Source organism: Erinaceus europaeus, chromosome 1 (assembly GCF_950295315.1).
Source record: "Erinaceus europaeus chromosome 1, mEriEur2.1, whole genome shotgun sequence".
NCBI classification, from domain to species: domain Eukaryota; kingdom Metazoa; phylum Chordata; class Mammalia; order Eulipotyphla; family Erinaceidae; genus Erinaceus; species Erinaceus europaeus.
The window spans coordinates 178,546,666-178,567,719 of NC_080162.1; the positions used below are offsets into that span (position 1 = coordinate 178,546,666).

The 21,054-nt window shown below is 34.7% G+C and overlaps 1 protein-coding gene across 4 annotated transcripts in view; it reads right to left on the bottom strand.

The window, feature by feature from the left end:
- Positions 1 to 355: 355 nt before the first annotated feature.
- Positions 356 to 21,054, bottom strand: part of HNF4G (hepatocyte nuclear factor 4 gamma) — a 136,107-nt gene continuing 115,408 nt past the window's right edge. For all 4 annotated transcript variants that reach the window (XM_060199962.1, XM_007525805.3, XM_060199945.1 and 1 more), the window contains 8 exons: positions 19,034 to 19,128; positions 16,117 to 16,223; positions 13,423 to 13,578; positions 10,205 to 10,292; positions 7,211 to 7,363; positions 6,849 to 7,085; positions 5,242 to 5,364; positions 356 to 2,783 (listed from right to left, as the gene is read on the bottom strand). In XM_060199962.1, the coding sequence (XP_060055945.1) occupies positions 2,662 to 2,783; positions 5,242 to 5,364; positions 6,849 to 7,085; positions 7,211 to 7,363; positions 10,205 to 10,292; positions 13,423 to 13,578; positions 16,117 to 16,223; positions 19,034 to 19,128 (1,081 nt within the window). In that variant the 3' untranslated portion in view covers positions 356 to 2,661. The remainder of the gene's footprint in view (positions 2,784 to 5,241; positions 5,365 to 6,848; positions 7,086 to 7,210; positions 7,364 to 10,204; positions 10,293 to 13,422; positions 13,579 to 16,116; positions 16,224 to 19,033; positions 19,129 to 21,054) is intronic.

A 21,054-nucleotide genomic window follows, 5' to 3' on the forward strand; every position in this document is an offset into this window, starting at 1 on the left:
AAAAATACAATTAAATGAGCACATACGAGATAATAACACTGTCTACAAAATTAAACACAAGGTGAAACTTGGACCAGGTGTGGTAAATTATACCAAAATGAAGGACACTGAGGAAAGAGGGGGAAGGGAATATGTGGAAAAGATGTTGAAGAGTTGGTGCATGGTGGGAGAGATAGACTTTCTAAGTTGGGGGAGGGAGTGGTGTGCAGACATGCATCACATAAAGACAAGAAATTGTACCCTGGTGTCAACAACCATACGGTAATCCAATACCCACCCACCCCCAACACCACCACCAAATAATTTGGAAAAAAAAGTAAAGAAATCACTTAAGAACAATAATGAAATACTCCACTTTAGTTTTTTACTTAATTTTTATTTAGAAAGTTCCGTAAACAACATGGTATCACAGTTTAGCAATATTTTAATCTCACTATAATTTAGCATTTAATAATCTAGAATTGTTTTGATTTCCAACAAAGAAATTTATAAAAATAATTTTACATTTATAAAATGAATTGCTATTCAACAATAAATTATTCATTTTGTGTTACCTGGGGAAGTTTTGTGCTATGTAAAAGCAGAAACTTTCCTTATCAATATTTTGAAAATACACTGAAAACACCCATTCTTCTTTGTCCAGTACTTTTGGCAGTTAACTATACAGAAATATATTACAAATTCCCTGACCATAGTTATTAAAACAAAATTGCTAGAAATAATTTGTAAAGCACAGCTGTTTTGAAAAAAATGTACCAGATACACTAGTTGAGGGTTCACAAAAAAATAAGTTTTGTTTTTCATTTAGAGTTTTTTTAATATCTTCTATGAGAACACAAAGTAATTTGAAACCTACAAAAATTATTTTTATTTATAAAAATCAAAAATATTCTTATTCCTGAAATAGAAAAACTAGAATATATATATATTTTTTAAATGTACTTAAAAACATTTCTCACCCTTTCAGATATATTTTACACTTTACAAAAGTACCAGCTCTTGAAGGAATTTTATTGATTTGGTTCAATCAATGATAATGTCTAAGTTATCACTTTTCTATTTTGAGTTCAAATTGACTTTAAGAACCAGTAAATTAGTTAACATTATAAAATCATAATCTTAGAAAAATTTAAAGTATAATTTAAATCATTTTCTTGCAGCTTTGGGTGGTCTACTTTATAGCATTGGTAATTATTCAACTTTTTTCCCCCTCATTTCAGTAAATAAATTTGCAATGTGTGTGTGTGTGAGAGAGGGAGAGAGAGAGAGAGAGAGAGAGTGTGTGCAAGAGAGAGACTTACTACTTGCTTCATGAGGATATCAAACAGTCTGCACTTCTAAAACCAGAAGTAAACCTGGATGTTACATTTTTTTCTAATCTGCAAAATTAGTGATTTGTATTTGTGACTATTTTCAATGTAACTTCAACAAATCTTCACAGATTGCTTATCTGGGAATGTGTGTCACATGGTAACAGTGAATAGATAGTACTCAATCGTCTTATCTACTTAAGTACCACAGTAAAAAACACATTTTTCATTCCCTGTCAAAGATTTATTTTCATACAAGTCAGTTAGAAGCAGGCTTAAACATGACTCTCTTGCTCTAGGTTCATCAGCTTTGGTTGAATTTCTTTAGCCTGCTAAATTGATGGTTTCTTTATAAAAAGAACACAGTCACACCTCTTTCAAATGGTTATGCAGATTAAATAAAGCAACACTTGTGTGATAGATGACTAAATTGTCTCCAGTTTCAGTCTTCCAGACTTGTATGGTTTTAGTTGGTACAGTACTTTTTACTTAAACACTATTCTCTGTTTCCCCAGAATTTAGATGTGAGAATGTGACACGAGTTAGTCTTATAGGGTTTTAGTTGGCACAATAAAACTTACTTAAAAAAACTATTCTCCCAGTTTCCCCAGAAATTAGATATAAGAATGTGCTATGCGTTATGCATGACTGCTTTTAGATTGTTGTCGGACAACAATCTAAAATAAATACTTTTAAAAAATCTGTTGGGCCACTGTTATAAGAGTTTCATTTTATAGAACATGCTGTTGTATACAAAATGGAAATGCATGTTTCAACATTCATTAAAATACATCATAGCTTCCTGAGGTAAAGATTGGCAAATTTAATTGTGCGTCAAAAATAGATGTGCTAGCCACCAGATATGTGTAAGTGATCCTTCTTCAATAGAATAACCATTTTTATAGGAATTATTTTATTTTTCTAATTTTCAAGCTTAAACTTTATAAAAATGTGGTCTATTTTATATTAACCTGAGACTTCTGATTTGTAATAGTCAAAAAAGAACATTCAATTTTATATCATGATAAGGCAATTATTTACAGATTTAAATTAACATTAAGACAATGAAAATAGTAAAAGAGATTGATTCAGTTCAGGTGCAGTGCAAGGGAAGCTAGGAAAAATATTATAAGAAAACAGGGAAACTTCAATGTACATTGGTTGCAACTGAAGATGTTAAACAATAGAGCAACAAATAAATTGAGCATATAAACAAGAAAATAGGATATCTTTTAGCAGCACCACAAAGAAACCTTAGCTAAGATTTTGCCAAAAGTACTATCCTGAGAAATTTTAAGACAAGAAGCTTTTCACATTTACACAGTGCCATTCGGAAGTAAACATAATGATCTCACAACTGTTTTTGTTTGGAGAGAGACTGGTGTGAAATGACTGAAGCCTGATTTGCAGCTATTTTGTACTGTTCCTGTCCAGAAGCTTGTGGTGGAGATGGCAGTGGAGTTTCAGGAGTTGCTAAAAAGTAATCAGAGAATTTTATGTGATGGTGACAGTCATCCTGACTCTTTAAATCTGGCATAACATAAAGATATTGTTTGCAATATTTTTTGCAAAATATTTTGCAAATATTTTTTGCAAAATATTTTGCAAAATATTGTTTGCAATATTTTAAAAATATCATATATAAGGTAGTCATTTGTGTAATGTATTATCAGCTTCTCAACATGATATTGGAGATTCACTCCCTACCTTATACCTTCATATAACTCTGAAGTGGGACAGATGATGTTGAAAAATCCTAACAATCATTTTAAGGAGTTATCATGGGGGCTCTGTGCCCAGATGACAAATTCATCATTCCCAGTGCTATTTTTTTTTTATTAATAGTAAGAAATTGAAATGGGAGAGGAGATACAGACATATGTAGCACTGCATCACCACTCACCACTCTTGATGGAAGTGGAGATGCAGAGCCTGAACCCAGGTCCCTGGACATAGTAATGGGTGTGCTCATCTAGGGGAGCCGCTGGCCAGCCCCAATATTTCATTATTTTAAATGGTGGTACTTAAGTAATTTTTATTACTATTACACATAATTATCAGGACAAATAGAGAATGTTTGATGTCCAGACTGAGGCAATACAAACTTTGTAGCTATTACCTCAAATTTTAAAAATTTCATTCAAAACAAGAGCAGTATATTAACTACAATAACATAACAGTAGGATAACAGTATATCAGTAATAATAATGAGTATGAATTGTCAATGATTCAGATAAAACATAGCTAGATGCAATTTAATTGGCAAGATCATAGCCATATGTGCTTTGAAATTATCTTTGGACATTTAAGATTAATCTAAATTGGGCAGGGGTAGATAACATAATGGCTATGCAAACAGAATCCCATGCCTGAAGCTCCAAAGTCTCAGGTTCAATACCCTGCACCACCATAAACCAGAGCTGAGCAGTGTTCTGGTAAAATAATAATAATTATCTAAATTGCAGTGGCCTGCTTTGATAAAATAAAGAAAAGGGCTAAAACTTATTTTTTGTGTGTGCACTTAATGTTCAGTATGCTACTGGGCATAACATATAAACTATTCCAAACAAGCACAAGCAAAGCAAAGATTCTCATAGGTTGAAAGATGAAAAATCGATCTGGGCCTTGGCACACACCCCACCTGCAGGAGGGAAACTTCATGAGTGATTAAGAAGGTCTACAGATGTCTGTCTTTCGCTCAACCTCTTTATCTTTCACTCCCCTTTCATTTTCTCTCTGTCTTATTTAATAAGAAAGAAAAGGAACAAAGGGAAAAAACTAAAAAGAAAAATTGATACAGGGAGTGTTGTATTCATTATGTAGGCACTGAGTTCAGTGATAACCGTGATGGAAAAGGAGGAGAAGGATGAAAAATAAAAATGTGAATGTAATGGATATAATTCCCAAAAATATTAGGGTCCAAAATATGTTTTAACTTACTATACAACTAGCACTTAAGATGTAAAAAGTTCAAACAACAGCAGAGTGGTTAAAATTCTGTGCCAGTTGACATCTGCAGTCCTTTATGTGTTTTTTATTTGTTTTGATTTCTTTGAGATTCTGAATTTATGAATAAAGATCTCTAAGAGACATAACACCAGTTTCTTTGCTATGCTAATGATCTGCCTCTCTCTCTGACTTGGGGACCAACACAAAAGCTCACTTGGATAGTATGCTACTTTGCTATTTTTGTAACCAAAATTTGAGCTGAGCCCTCACAGCATTGAAGGAAGCCTCAGTGCTGTGCTTTCTTTCACTTTCTCTCTCTACCTGTATGCTTATTTTTAAAAAAGGAAAAAGAAGGAAAGAAAAGAGATGAAAAGAAAAGGAATAAAGGAAGAAATAAAGATGAGTTTGTGAATGTAGCAATCTATAATGTCAACTTTCTCTATACATTGGGAGCTGAGTCCAGGGGAGGAAATTATAGCCAGTTTTTGAAATTTCTGGGTAGTAATAAGTTTTTTCTCATAGTCTACTTGATAATCAAATTTAAGAAATATTGTGACTAAAATTAATATTTAGAATGTATAATTCTTCAGTTTTAAGATAATTATCTATCAGCACAGTTTTCTTAAATGGCATTTTTAATATGAAAAACATATTGCTACAAACTAATAAAATATATTAAAAAAAGAAAAAAATGAATATTTTTGACTGAGAAGGTCTTCAGCAACCAAGAAGATGGCACAGCAACAGAGCACTGGACTTCCATATGGGCAGTTCTGAATTTGATCTCTGGTGCTGCTTATGTTAGACAGATGTCCTGATGTGGTCTCACTCTCTCTGTCATCATCATCATCATCATCATCATCATCATCATTATTTATCTTTTCCTTACTAACATATACTTATTTTGAAGAGGAAGAAGAGGAGGAGGAGGAGGAGGAGGAGGAAGATGGAGACAGAGATTATCCTACTTACAGATACTTACAGATTTGGTCTGGATGAGGAAGTGCTGACATGGGACCTAAAAGAATAGTTTGTCCATTTAATGGATCTTGAGATAAATGTTGATGCATTGGATGATGGAAATGGCTAGTGTCATTGGAAGCACCTAAGGAAGATAAAATGATGCTTATATTAGTGATATATAATCAAAAACAGCAAATTTACCTAGGAATAAGTGTTTTGATTGACAACTTAAATTCTGCTATTTTTGTAAAGTGCTTTTTTGGGAATTAAAAAAATAAATTAATGGAACCACTACCATATTAAGAACAATGTCAGCTTTCTCTATACATTGGCTAGATTAATGTTATATCATATTATGTTGTATATTAATAGTGGACCTTGTGTGCCATTTCCTGGAATCATTAGGTTTACTGCCTGTTAAGGAAATTCCAAGAATCACTTACCTCGAGTTTATGGTATTTGGAATCACACTAATAGCATTAACAACTTTTATTTCAGAAAGATGTCATTAGGAACACATTAAGCAGCAGACAACTAAAAACAAAGTGACTTTACAAAAAATAGCATAGATCAAAATAAAAAAAAATGACTTGTAATTTACTTCTGCAGGAAAAGAATTGCCCCTTCTCACTGTATTATACCCACTATTTCTGGAGCAAAATGTTCTTTTTAAAGTATTTACAGCGTATTTTATGTCATGCTGCAATTCTAGGATCCTTGAGGTATTAAAAAATTTCAGGTAGAAAAATATTACTATATAGCTAAAGACAACTGAAAAAAACGGGAACATATTTAAATTTACCATACTAGGAAGAATCTGAAAGGAAGATAAAATGATCATGTGAAGGAAAGATGGTGGAAACAGTGAGAACAGGGATTTGATTATCTTCAAGTATTTTTGTCCTCATTCAATGGATTTTTCAGACTTTTTATATGAAAAAAAAAAGTTCATTATGTCATGGATAAAATGTACTAGTCCTAGTTCCAACTGACACTATCTTCCTAGACAGTATTTTCAGACCACTTGCATGTTAGCTTTTGGGCTCAGGTAATAATTAGTAAAGTCATGAGTCCCTTGGAATATATTTAAAATAGACTTCCTAACTTCTTTCAACATGAAGACTCCAAATGTCATCTGCTCTATTCTTACCTTTAGGTTCCAGGCTATTAAATAATTTGTTCTGCTTTATATTTTAATGCTTTTCAGCCACAAAGTTGTAGATGCTACCATGAAGTCAACCTAATGTGTCCTGTAATCCCACCTCTCCAGAGCCCTGTCCCCTTTAGGGAAAGATAGAAACAGGCTGGGGGTATGAATCAAACTGTCAATGCCCATGTCCAGTGGAGAAGCAATTACAGAAGCCAGACCTTCCACCATCTGCACCCCATAATGATCCTGGGTCTATACTCCTAGAGGGATAAAGAATAGGGAAACTTCCAATGGAGGGGATGGGATACAGAACTCTGGTGGTGAGAATGGTATGGAATTGTACCCCTCTATCTCACAAGCATGTTGACCATTATTAAATCACTAAAATATGCAAAAATTATTAGGTCAAATGTTCTCAAATGTTCTAAGTAGGGTGATGCTAGTAAATAACACAGAAAAAAAATTAATGTACTCACCACCCAGGAGCATTTCCTGCAGTAGGTTGTCAATTTTAATCATCCCAAAAAGTTTAACAAATTGTATTTGCTCAATCATTTGCCAGGTAATGCTCTGCAGTGTGGGCAGGAGCAGTAGCAGCTCTCCAAACCGACCCCGGGAGTCATACTGCCGGTCGTTAATGTAGTCCTCTAAACTGAGCTGTACTTGGAAGCGCATATTTTTAATCTTTACTGGATCACTTAACCCTTTTGCATCTAAAAGAATGGGAATAGAAAGAGCAACTAAAATTTTTCATCTTCAGTATCAGAATAAATATTCTAATAGTCAAGAGCAGTCTAAATGTTGTGATAACCCTTTGAATGCAACTTTGAAAACAAACCTGGATCAAAAAATACAATTGCCTTCAAACAAGCATATTCATTGTCGTCAATCTGAATTTCTTGAAATGGTCTAACCAGCTCATCTAGAACACGATTGGCCACACGACTGATCTCAACTTCACAGCTGTTCCGATGAATAACATAGTTGTTTCCTAAGAGAAAAAAAAATCAAGCACACTAGAAATGTTGTCAGAAGCAGGAACCTCACATCTTCACTATAGAGCCCCTACTTCCCCCAGTCCTGGAACCCTTGGATAGGGCCCACTTTCCCGTATGCATCTCCCAATCCAAACCAAATAACATTGCATCTGCCGATCACAACCTAACCAAAGCAACGATTGCTACCTCAACATGCTTCACCTCAGAATGTATCCAGAGACTTCACGTGTGGAATGACAACCCTTCAGCTTCATTACTCGGGTGAGACCTTTCCTTTAATAGTACACTCTAATTTCATCTCAGGTAGTTCACTTTCTAACAAAGTCCCATAACCTAGATATACACCAGTTTCTGTGAGAGAGAGCTTATGTGCACACGTATCCATAAACTACTGCAAAATATATACCTGAAAGCAGGACTACACTAGAGTTTGCAGTTCCAGATGCCACCAGGATACTGGCTAGGCTTCCCTGGATTGAAGACCCCACCAATGTGTCCTGGAGCTCAGCTTCCCCAGAGTCACACCCTACTAGGGAAAGAGAGAGGCAGACTGGGGTTATGGACCGACCAGTCAACGCCCATGTTCAGCGGGGAAGCAATTACAGAAGCCAGACCTTCTACCTTCTGCATCCCTCAACGACCCTGGGTCCATGCTCCCAGAGGGATAGAGAATGGGAAAGCTATCAGGGGAGGGGGTGGGTTATGGGGATTGGGTGTTGGGAATTGTGTGGAGTTGTACCCCTCCTACCTTATGCTTTTGTTCACTAATCCTTTCTTAAATAAAAAATTAAAAAAAAAAAAAAAAGAAATGTTGTCAGATAGGTTTTTTTAGTCATTTTTTCTTAAATCATTGTCTATCTTTGAGGGAAGGGTATCTGTACTTCCTTTTTTACTAATGTTACATTAGCCTTATTAGAAAAATATAAAAACACTTAGAGAATCAATAACATTGATAATGTGATCACATGCAATTTAATAGCTCCAGTCACTGGTGATAACACTAAAACACAAACTAATAACAAGCTAATAATTGACAAGGGAGAAACAAAGTAGGCTTGGGTTATGTCAGTTACCTATTAATGTCTTATTCATTAGTGAGGATATTGCAAAATGGAAATATTTCTTGTTCAGGTTGGATTAAAAATGACACTACTTTAATAATCAAAGTATCTACAGATGTAGCAACTATGGAACAACAATTTTAAAGAGGCCATTTGGATAAGGCTGACTTTTTTTATAATTAGCAAGTATATACTTATGAGTTGACTCCTTAAGTCACAAATACTATCAGTATTTCTCTAAGTAGAGGTGGAATGATCACACTATAGAAATTAAATCCAAGGGGTTTCCTAAAATGGATAGAGAGCTGAACTACCTACTTTTTTTACCCTTCAAATTTAGAAATATTGCCTATAATATGATGAATATTTATTATAGTTTCAAAAATATTAGAATGGCTGGGAAGATAGACTTGTAAGTGAGAGATCCCAGGTCTGATCCCTGAACCATGAAAAGTCAGAGAGAGATCTTGTCCAAAAAAGTTGAGAATAGCTCAAGATACTTCAAATTTTTCACTGCAGGCAAAGAGAATCTTTAGTGTAATGACATGAGCATAAGTCCTTTAAAAATATAGCCTTGTTCTAATAAAAAGCCAAGTGATCAGAGTAAAAAAAATAATTAAATTATAAATTAAAATATAATAATATAAAAAATATATTTTTATAAAATATAAAATATAATAATATAAAAATATAATTAAAATATAAAATAATTAAATGAGAACATTTTGTTTTCTAGGTATATTATACTCATCTAAAATTAGAACAATATTCTAGCAGCCCTAGAAATGTGAAAGTGCATAGCAGAATGTAAGAACATAGTCTCTGCAGTAAAATTATGTACTCAGAACCCTGACTTTATCCTTTATTCAGTTTGGGGACTTAAGTGTACTTTCTTTGCCTTCATTTCTCCACCTGCAAAATGAGCTGGAAATAACAATAGTTCTCCCTTCAGGCTATTGTATTAAATGAGATAATATCAACATATGTGTGAAGCACTCAGAGCAATATATTTTGCATAGTAAGCTCTCAAAAAGTATTGGTTATTGCTAGATTATGTTCAAACAAGCTAGTCATAATTTTACAGAAGCCAGAGAGAGGTGGAGTTAGTAGGCATTACACGGATCTCAACTCTCAACAGGAAACTTAATTTAACTTACTAAATAAAGATTGGGAAGACAGAAGCACTTACTTAATGAGAACACAAGCTTTCTTTCTTTGGTGTTTTATCCCCCACTACTCCAGCCATACTACTTTTTTTTTTTTACCAATCACTGGAATTTATCAGAATTTTTCAGACCTTGTTATCAGCTTTTTAACTTGAAATTTTATATCTTGTCAAGGTCAGTGAAATCATAGGAATTTACCATTTTCCTTTAAATTATATAAATAGGACCCTTGAGGGACTGTTGAACAATCTTGAAATTCTGTAAGATGGCCACATAAACCAGTGTGTGTGTGTGTGTGTGTGTGTGTATGTGTGTGTGTGTATGTGTGTGTGTGTGTGTGTGTGTGTGTGTGTTTTGTCTTGATATGACTTGAACATAACTCAATATTATGTTTAGTGAGCAACATTTATATTTTTAAATCTAAATACACCTTAAATATCTCAATACACTCTGATTTTCCCTGCCATTAAATAAGGTAAAAAAAAGAGTCCAGTAAGGACATAGTAATTAAGCCTACTTTGTAAAGTTTGATACTTCATGATAGTATTTGTGAATGACTTCCCCCTGAAAGTCAAAAGAAACAAAACAAAACAAACAAAAAACTTACCCAAAAGCAAAATATCTTTGTACAACATGGATCTCTTTGTTGCTCCAAGCAGTAAGTGTTCCCCTGCATGAGCTCTTAACAGTGCCACCTTAATCAAAATTATCAAGTTAAACAATGAATTAGAAAATACAGTGACAAAAGAAGGCATGAATTTGATTAACAGTGTTCTTTATACACCTGGGATTTTTTAAAAATGAACCAGTATTTGTGGATACTTGCCATCACTAAGCCTTCTATTTTTCCATTTTCACATGCTACTATAGTTTTATATTTCAAAATTTCTACAACTAATAATTCAATTCAATGGCAAAAAAAAGAAGCTGCTTAGTTTTTTTTAAAAATAAAACAGAAACAAAAAAGAATTAAAAATTTTAGCTTGACCTGTTACAGCCAGTTAAATTGTGAACAAATCCAGTGGTGTATTTGGGACTCATTTGCTTTCATCTATCAAAGGAGGCTAGTGGTAAAAATTTTAGTAAGGACCAAAACAAGGAAACGAAAGTGAGAACTCATGTAGTAGTGAAAAGAAGATGGGAGAACTAGGCTCTGCGACTTTCGAGATAGAACCTGTAGACATTTGTACTAATTTCTCAACTACTCTTCATACACATACTCAACTGATTCCTGGGTTTCATGACTGGGGGAAGAATAGGAATCATTTTAAGTTTGATAACTATTTAGGAATGCTTTGTCAATATCTTGTATCATCTTAGCAAATGTCACCAACATGAAAAAAGATGGTTCAGTAATAGTCTGCCTGGAAGGACAGAACAGTGGTGTACCCAGTAGAATGCACACACATGACAGTACTAAAGGACTGGGGTTTAATCCCCTTGTCTCCACTTACCCGAAAGAAGCCTCACAAGCTGTGAAACAGAATCAAAGGTGTCTCTCTTTCTCTTTCCCTCTCTATTTTCCCCTTCCCTCTCAATTTCTGTCTCTTACCTAAAGGAAAAATGGGGTAAGGGGAAGATGACCACAGGCAAACACCAAGTCTTAGGATAACCCTGCTAGCAATAAATAAATGTTAGATAGATAAAATCCACCTGGAGTTTTTTCTAATTGTAAAAAAAAATAAAACAAACAAACAAACAGAAAAACCTCCTAATAGTGCTCCTTCATTGCTATCATTCCAAAAAGCCTTTGTAATTTTTTGACCTGGCTTATCACAATACCCTTCAAAGAGCAATAAAGTGGTCTTATTCCTCCATTCTAAATCATCTTTTCTTGACAAAAGCCTTAAGAATAAATTAATAAACTCTCAATATCACTCCTCTGCTCAAAGTCCATCACTGGTTTCATGTTGACCTCAGAATAGCCAAAGTGTGTAAAAATGAACATAGAAGTAAAGGCTTGTGTTTTGTCCACATATTCCTGATTTTATCATATAACTTTTCTTACTCACTTTTCTCCAGTGTTTGACTTAGAGTCACTGACCATACTGTTCTTGATTTTGCATGCCTGACCCTTTAGCATTTAGGTGTCAGGATAAATCTTCTCTGATCACAAATTGAAAGTATCTCTTACAACACCATCACCAGTTAAACAACTTGTCCCATTTCCTTTTATAGAATATAACTCCACCTAGTAACTTACTCATCATCTGCGTATTTTCACTCCCTGTATCTCCCAAGTCAAAGTCAAACTTTATGAGAAAAAGGCATGGCATAATTTATATTTTTACTTCACAATTCTCACAGTCTTTAAAACTGAAGAGTAATCATAATAGATATATATTTGATGAATATATAGAGTGAAATTAACCAAAGGTTCTTTTCTAATAACTTTAAAGTGGTACTTATAAATCTTAGGCCACAGAATTACCAAGAACATTAAATAAAATAATGCAACATATAATATAAGTGAAAGTCAGTTCACCTATGTATGCCTTACCCACAATCGACATTTGCAAATCCATGGCTATTAATGTTATATTGTTAATATTAAAGTCCATTTAGTAAATAAAAACTATTTTTGACAGGTCACTAGATTTCAATTTTCCAATTTAAAAATCATTATCTTTATACATAAGTCAGCAACTTTTTCAAGAGGAGTGATAATAAAAATATAAAACTGATAAGTAACATAAACCTACTTATATTGCTTAGAGTGAGACAAGTAGGTTTTAGCAACTTAGCATTATGCACTCCTACATAACCTTCTGAGCCAACCTATCTTTATGATATGTCAATAACCATGACTCATACAAGGAAGACAGTTCAGAATATTTTAAGAATTATTCCTGATTTCACAGCATGTTTTTTCTGTCACCAAATGTAAAGCTCTCTGAGAAATATAGCTGCTAAATTCTTATGATCACTTTTTTCCTGGTTTTGTAAATACTTCACTCTTATTTGATTTTCAAATAATCACACACATTTTCATTTGCAAGTTCTTGTCTTTATGAATTAACAATTTAAAAAAAAACTGGTCAAAGAGTAGAAGAGCTTGGCATTACAATGCATCATATTTTACCTAACAAGAGAGGAAATGGAAATTTGTTAATTGTATCTATAAAAATATTATGTACTATGTACATGAAGAGTTCAACTTGATTCTAAAGCTAACAATCTCATTTTAATAGACTGATTAGATATTAAAGTTCTTAACTGCTTGTTAAAATGTTTCAATGTACAAATGACAAAATATGAAAATATTTGTCCCTGTTTTATGCTGATTTCAGGACACAATTATAGGGACTATTTGTCAGACTACAATTTTTTATATAGAATTAATTTTATATAGAATTTTATACAGAAAACAAGTCATGACACTGAAGGCAAATAATTAATGTGTTAATTGACTAAATTTTCCACCAAACACCAGTCCACCCTGTGTATTAAAATGAAAAGGCAGTATTTCTGAGGAATTTTGACACTCTCACTCAAGACTAAAATACAATTGTACCATTTCTCTTTACTAGTATAATCACAATGATAGTTGCTTGCTGTCTGTCTGGCTCATAAGTCTTCTAAATTCCCTGAGGGGAGAAGTATCTTTGTTCAACTCTCCTCTAACAAAAGAACTTCAAGATCGATAATATAGAAGTTAAACTGTGCCTTTTGCTAGAAGAAGCCAAAGATAAGAAAAGGTCTTTTCCTCATAATTCAACCTTTGTCAAATATAAGAGATCAATTCAAACATAGTTAAAATAATACAAAAAATTATCAAGGTTCAAATGATTTATTGTAAAGCATGAGTGGTTTCTTTGATTATACCTGATCATCCAGTGGTAGCTCACAGAAGGCAGGAATATATTTAGCCCACTCCACTAAGACTAAGAGCTGCTGCTTCATAGATTCACAAACATCACCAATACTTGCAATTTTCTTCATATTTATGTCAGTGCTTGCACCAGGACTTGATGCTGAGATCTAGTATTAAGAAGAACATTATTTGGTGTATTGCACCAAAGTAAAAGACTCTGGGGTCAGTGTGTGTGTGTGTGGGGGGGGGGAGTCAGGTCCTGGAGCATGATGGCAGAGGACCTAGTGAGGGTTGTACTGTTATGTGGAAAACTGGGAAATATTATGCATGTACAAACTACTGTATTTACTGCCAACTATAAAACATTAATCCCCCAAAAGTAAGTTAAAAAAAAGAACATTATATCTTATCATTGAAAGTAAACTGTACTTTACTGATACATGAATGATATATATATTTTTTCTGCCTTAAATAAGTATCATTAAGGTGGTCACAATCATTGCCACAATATGTTGAAATATGGTAAGTATTTTAAATTGAAAAATAAAAAACTTGTGGTATGAGTTAAACTGAAAATAGGCAATGAATGTATCTTGTTTATTTGCCCAAATCAGAAAATTAAGTTATTACAACTTTTAGGGAATTTCATGATTCAAAAATGAATAGACAAGCAGACACAGAGGGTCCATACGAAATATACTTACTAATTTTACTGTTAATTAATTTATGTATTAATTAGTTAGTTAAGTACGTATTTTTTGCTACCAGGTTATTGGTTGAGGCTCAGTGCCTGCTCAAAGACTCTACCTCTCTTAGCATTTTCCCCTTTAATTTTTTATTTATGATAGAGACAAAGAAAACTAAATGGGGGGGGAAGCAAGGGAGACAACTGAAGCATTGTTCTTCTCATTTCCCTCTGCAAGTTGGGGATCAGTGACTTGAACCCAGGTCCTCACATATGCTAATGCATACACTCTACCAGTTGTACCACCACCCGGCCCAATACTTTTAAGTTAAAAGTAGTATTATGTGGCGAGTGGTAGAACACAGGACTTGCATGTGTGAGACCCTGGGGTTGATGTTTGACCAAACACACACACACACGCACATGTGTGCGCACGCCAGCTTTGTGTTCTGATCCTTTTTCTATCTATCTCTTTTAAAATAAGTAAATGATAAGTCTTTTATAAAGTTACATTGTTACTAAGAAATGCCATCTTGTTAAACTTTATGAGGAAACTGTTTTCTGTGGATAATGTAAGCAAAAAAAAAAAAAAAAAACCTTTACACTGCTGCATTAAATAGAAGCTCATTAAAGTAACATTAGGAAACCAACATTCAACACAGCACTAACAAGGGACTTAAACTATAACATATCTTTAAAATATATATAAAAATGAGAACTATAAGTAAAGAAGAGTGTTGGACAGGAAAAAATTACAGGTGAATAATCTACTGCTTTGCCATGTGTAGGACCCAGGTTCAAGCACAGTCCCAACCACACTGGAGGAAGCTTCAGTGCTGTGGTCTTTCACTTTCTCGATACCTCTCTGTTGCTATGAAAAAAAAAAACAACAAACAAATAATAATTACATGAAGGAACCTTTTTGCTTAAAAGCCTCTCTCCAATGTTTTACAAAATTTTCTTCTTTATTTTTATAGAGACCTGAGCACTAATCAACTCTGGTTTATGTGGTGTTAGAACCTGGATGTAGGAGGTCTCTAGCATCCAAGTCTTAACTCATCTCTATTAATTTTTTTACAAACTTCATCTTTTATTATGTAAATAAGTGAACCTGTGTTTCTATAGTGCACGTACATTTCCAGTCAGTTCCCTTTAAGTCATTCTCTAAATGTTTTATAGACCATCCAGTAATCCTCAAGCAATGATGTTGATAATGGTGAGATTTAACCTCATCATATTACCCTGCTGTTATCAAAAATGAAAGTAGTCTCACTGACTCATACTAAAACCTGATTAACTGGTTAGCAATTTCCTGATTTGCTTTAAAATAGAAAAACATCATTGACATCAGTAACGGGGTGATGCTCAAATTAACTGTATTAAAGTGGTCTATTTGATTGCTAATTTACTTTATGTGCATATATATTTTAAAACCTTTTGGGGGGTTGTCTCTGGGGCTTGACTTTTTTTAGACAGAAAGAGAGAGAGAAGCAGAGGTTTCCTTCAATGTGGTGGGGGCTGAGTTTGAACCTGGGCAGTACACATGGCAAAACAGCACATTATCCAAGTGAGGCTTTCTGCTGGTCCAATATTATAATTTTGAGGAAGATAATCTCATCTTGGAAGTTTAAAATGACACATCTCTCTTCCTGCTGTGTTTGTGACTCTTCTCTTAAATACTCACTTCAGTCCAGAATTCATTCTCAAAGACTCTCTGCTCTGATGACAGATCCCTGTCCCTTCCCTCACTGTGCCACACACTAAGTAGTTCTAAATAACCCAGCACCAAAATTCATTGTTAGCATCAAAATGCATTTTCCCATTTAGAAAATGGGATCTCACACAGGAAATGTGAAAATTAAGTCAACAGTCCACCTAATGCTGTCTAGGTGAAACTCTTGAATTGTGTAATTTACGTTAGTAGCGAGCACAACTCAACGAGCTTAAATAATTTTGGCATCATTCGTCAGTAGGCATTTCATTCTATTAAAGAGGCTAGAGGCTGTGTGTAGCAAGATACCTGGCGAGAACGAGCTTCAGCTTGTGTCAGTGTGTTAATAGAAGGGATGCTACTGCCATCAAATGTGCTTCTTCTCGTGCTTATTCGATCGCGTTCATTTTGTACAGCTATGAAAAAAGATCACAGTGTTTTTGGTCAATTCTCATCAACATATGTCAGTATATAGTTAAAAATTACTACATAAAAAGTGGGGAGGGATGTTTTCAAAAAGAATTGGGGTCTGGGGGCAGCGCAGCAGGTTAAGGGCACATGGGGCAAATCACAAGGACTGTGCTAAGGATCTGGGTTCGAGCCCCTGGCTCCCCACCTACAGGGGAGTTGCTTCACAGGTGATGAAGCAGGTCTACAGGTGTCTATCTTTGGGAGTCAGGTGGTAGCACAGTGGGTTAAGTGCATGTGGCTCAAAGCGCAAGGACCAGCAGAAGGATCCCGGTTCAAGACCCCGGCTTCCCACCTACAGGGGAGTTGCTTCACAGGTGGTGAAGCAGGTCTGCAGGTGTCTGTCTTTCTCTCCCCCTTTCTGTCTTCACCTCCTCTCTCCATTTCTCTCTGTCCTATCCAACAACGACATCAATAACAACAATAACTACAACAATGAATAACAAGGGCAACAAAAGCATAAATAAATAAATATTTTTTTAAAAAACTTGGGAAGTGGGGCTTGGGGAAGGAATATGGCTAAAATTTATTTATTCATTCATTTATTCTGTAAAACTTTAAAACAGTAGTAAGAGCCAGTCTTATCAATAGAACTCAACATATATATTGTCTTTTGAGACTTCATAATGGCATATATGTTCAAAAGTATTGGGTCAGCCATTTCAGCTGTGTTCTATTTTTAATAACACGGTTTTCCATTCTCTCAAAATTAATAACAAACATAAGATAACTAGAGAAAGAATATTGCCTGTGAGATTAACTATGTCAAAGATAACAGTGCATTCACTGTCAGAAGATATTAGTCATAGGCTTTTTTTGAAACTTCCATTTTCTTTTTCTTATAAAATACTACCAAAAAAAGGAAAGTAAATTTATCATACTTATGGTTATTTTAAGATTATAGAGTAATGATTTTTAATGAATCAATAACTTCTGGACAGTTTAAAAAAACTGATAAAAAAGTTGTAATAGGTAGTGGGTCTCTCCTGAGAAGATGGAAGATGAAGGTTTCAATACCAGCATTTGGGAAAGAAGAAATTTCAAGTTTTATATAAAAAGTTCTTTGAGGGAGTCAGGTGGTGGCGCAGTGGGTTAAGCACATGTGGCGCAAAGCGCAAGGACTGGCGGAAGGATCCAGGTTTGAGCCCCAGCTCCGCACCTGCAAGGGAGTCACTTCACAGGTGGTGAAGCAGGTCTGCAGGTGTCTATCTTTCTCTCCCCCGCTCTGTCTTCCCCTTCTCTCTTCCTTTTATACTGTCCTATCCAACAACAATGTTATCAGTAACAATAATAACTACAACAATAAAAACAAGGGCAACAAAAGGAAATAAATAAATAAATGCTTTGAAAAAAAAGTTTTTTTTAAAGTTCTTTGAGAGTACTACATCTCCTTGTCTCAGGAAGGAAAGAAAGACTAACATCTAGCTACAAATTCCTTACTGACAACATGTTTAAATATAAGGAATAGTAAAAAGCAATGTTAACTTGTATATTTGCCATATAAAGAGTAACAAATGAGAGGTCAAAGTTAGATATAAAAATTGAGAAGAAAGTAGGGGCAGGGCAGCCGGTGTACCCACTTAAGCACACACAGTACTATGAGCTCTTGCTCATAGGACTAGGGTTTAAGCCACACACAAGGACTTGGGTTTAAGCCCCTGATCCCCACCTGCAGGGGGAAAGCTTCATGAGTGGTGAAGCAGAGCTTGAAAAGTAGCATGCTCAATAAATATTTGTTGGATCTTCAAATTAGTGCTTAAATAGTGTACATCTTTGCCATATGTGATCCAGGTATAAGCATGGCCCCCACTGCATTGAAAGGAACGTTGAGAATGTGGTGTCTTGTCCCTGATGCCCTTTTTCTGCCTTTGAAATTCAGTCTCTTTAACAAAAAAAGTTAGTCTGAAGAAATGAAGCACCAGAGATGACTAATACCTAAATGAGTATTTGTTAAATGAATGGGGACATGAAAAGTGAATGTTTGAGAATATTTATTAAATAAGTATAATCAATTGTCAATAAAAAGTATTCAAAATAGATTTTTTAACTTTATCATATCAATAGACTTACCATTCACAATTTGAACAAGACACTGAAATGTTATTTATGCAATAATTTTGTCACTATAAAGAACTCATGAGTGGAATGAAAAGTATCTGGAATTAGACAATCAGTACGTAAATCTGGCTCCACTGCTTACTACTGGATGTCAGTATTCTTTTGATATTCTTAAACTCAAGGAACCTTAAATTTTTTTTTGGATAATAAAATCAGGACTCACATGAAAAGATTGTGGAGCTGAGAAGTAGCTCACCCTGTAGAGTAGGTGCCCTTCCATGCAGGAGACCTCAAACTCAACCCCTGGCATCACATAAGAGCATCATGGATAGCATACTTGGAGCTCTAATGGATAGTGAATCGTTCTATTTCTCCTTCTCTCTCTCCTATTCCTCTGTCTATCCTCATCTTCTTTCTCACTTGCTCTTCCTAAGCCATTCAGCATTGGCATCATATGCAAAGTTCTGCCTACATTTCCTGGTTAAAATGAAAGACGAAAGGAAGGAAGGAAGGAAGGAAGGAAGGAAGGAAGGAAGGAAGGAAGGGAGAAAGGAAGGAAGAAAGGAAGGGAGAGAGGATGGAAGGAAGAAAGGAAAAAGGATAGAAGGAAGGAAGTAGAGAAAGAAGGGAGTGGTAATATTAAATGAGAATTTGTGCAACATCTTTGGTCAATAATGTTAATTGTCATTATAATAATTACCTTCTTTTTTCATTCCTGCTCTAAAACACTTTCTTAACCGACAATATCTACATTGATTTCGTTTGTCCTTGTCAACAACACATTGCCGACTGAACCTATAACATTAAACAAAGATATATTAGTTTGTAGAAAACAATTATTTATCAAAATAAACCAAATAGACTAAAAAATTTCTCTGTGGAAGGAATGTGCATGTGCAATAACTATAACATCTCACTTTTTGGTTGGTTCATGACAGCTCTATAATGAGTTATTAAATATAAACCTAGTTTAAAGTCCTTGGCAAACAGATTCTAATTGCTCATTACTAAATGTTTCTGTTACGGTGCAGAGTGTCCTGCCATGCTTTTCTCCCTTTAAATATATTTTTTAAATTTTATCTCACATTCAATGGAAGGTTACTCTAAAAGTAAAATCATAAATTAAGAGGAAATTGAGCACAGTATTCAGTTACAATCTCTCTACACAATTAAATACTACTTCACACCCACTAAAATGACTATACACAGAAAAAAAAAAAGACAACAATACCATGCACAGATGACGAGATGGAAATAAAGAACTCTCATACATTTTGGGTGATAATACAAAACAATATAGATTAGTACGAATGCTGAGCAGTTTTTCAAAAAGTTTCCATATGTTTCAGCAATTCCACTTCTACACGTACATTCCAAAGAAATTAACACACTCAATCTAAAAATCTGTAAACCAGTGTCCATAACACGAGTGTTCACAATGACCAAAATAGCAGGGAAAGACTAAATGGGCATCAAATTATGACTAGATTAACTATGGCTATATAAAATAATATTATTATTTGGAATAGTTAGAAATAAAGTCTTTGCATACTACAGAATCAATGAAGTTGAAAATACTATTTTAAATGAAAGAATTCAGTCATGAAGGGCGGTGTATGACTTCACCTATATCAAATAAAGAGGTAAATCTATAGAAACAGAATATACATTAGTAATCATGTCACACTGGTGGGGAAAGTGCATGGGAAGGAAACAGGAAGTGAGTTTTTAAGAGTACACAGTTTCGGTGGTCTGGCAGTAGCGCAATGGGTTAAATGTACAAGGCGCGAAGTGCAAGGACAAGCATAAAGATCCCGGTTCAAGCTGCAGGGGGCTTGCTTCACAAGCGGTGAATCAGGTGTACAGGTGTCTATCTTTCTCTCCCCCCTCTGTCTTCCCCTCCTCTCTCCATTTCTCTCTCTGTCCTATTCGGCAACAACAACAACAATAACCACAAGGATAAAAACAAGGGCAACAAAAAGAAAATAAATAGATAAATACATAAAGAATATAGTTTCTTTACAGGGTGATAAAAATGTTCTAGATTGATGGTAGTAATTGTTGCACAACTTTGTGAACATACCAAAAAGTTAAATTGTGTACATAAGAAATTCAGAACACAATCTTTGGAATTAGTCCTGAGCTTGATTCCAAGGTCTATAATTCACTGTCAATGGTATTTGGAAATATACAATTAATGCTCATTTCTACTAAAAATATAGAATAGGACTTGCCTAAGGTTGTTGTGTGAATGTACTTTAAAGTCTTTAAAGATACTAGAAAGCATATAATAAATAATAACATTTCTTTAAAGTTCTGGTAAAAAAATATTCATTTTTATTGTATACCTCTGATGATTGGTAACTGGCTATTTAATCTACAAAAGACATTTGTTTTAAACTATATGTAGTAGGGGCTTAAGTACACACATTACCATTCACAAGGACCAGGGTTCTAGCCCCTGCTTCCCATTTTCAGGGGTAGGCTTCACAATGGTAAAGCAAGTACTGCAGGTCTCTGTGTCTCTCTTCTCTAGTTCCCTTCCCCTCTCAATTTCTCTCTGTCTTATCTAGTGAGAAGAGGGGAGACCAGGGGAGATGAAGGGAGGGGAGGGGAGGAGAGAGGAGGGGAGTGGAGTTGAGGAGAGGGGAGGGGAGAGGAGATGAGGGGAGGGGAAGGGAGAAAAAAATGGCTGCAGGGTGTGGTGGGTTCCTCATGCAG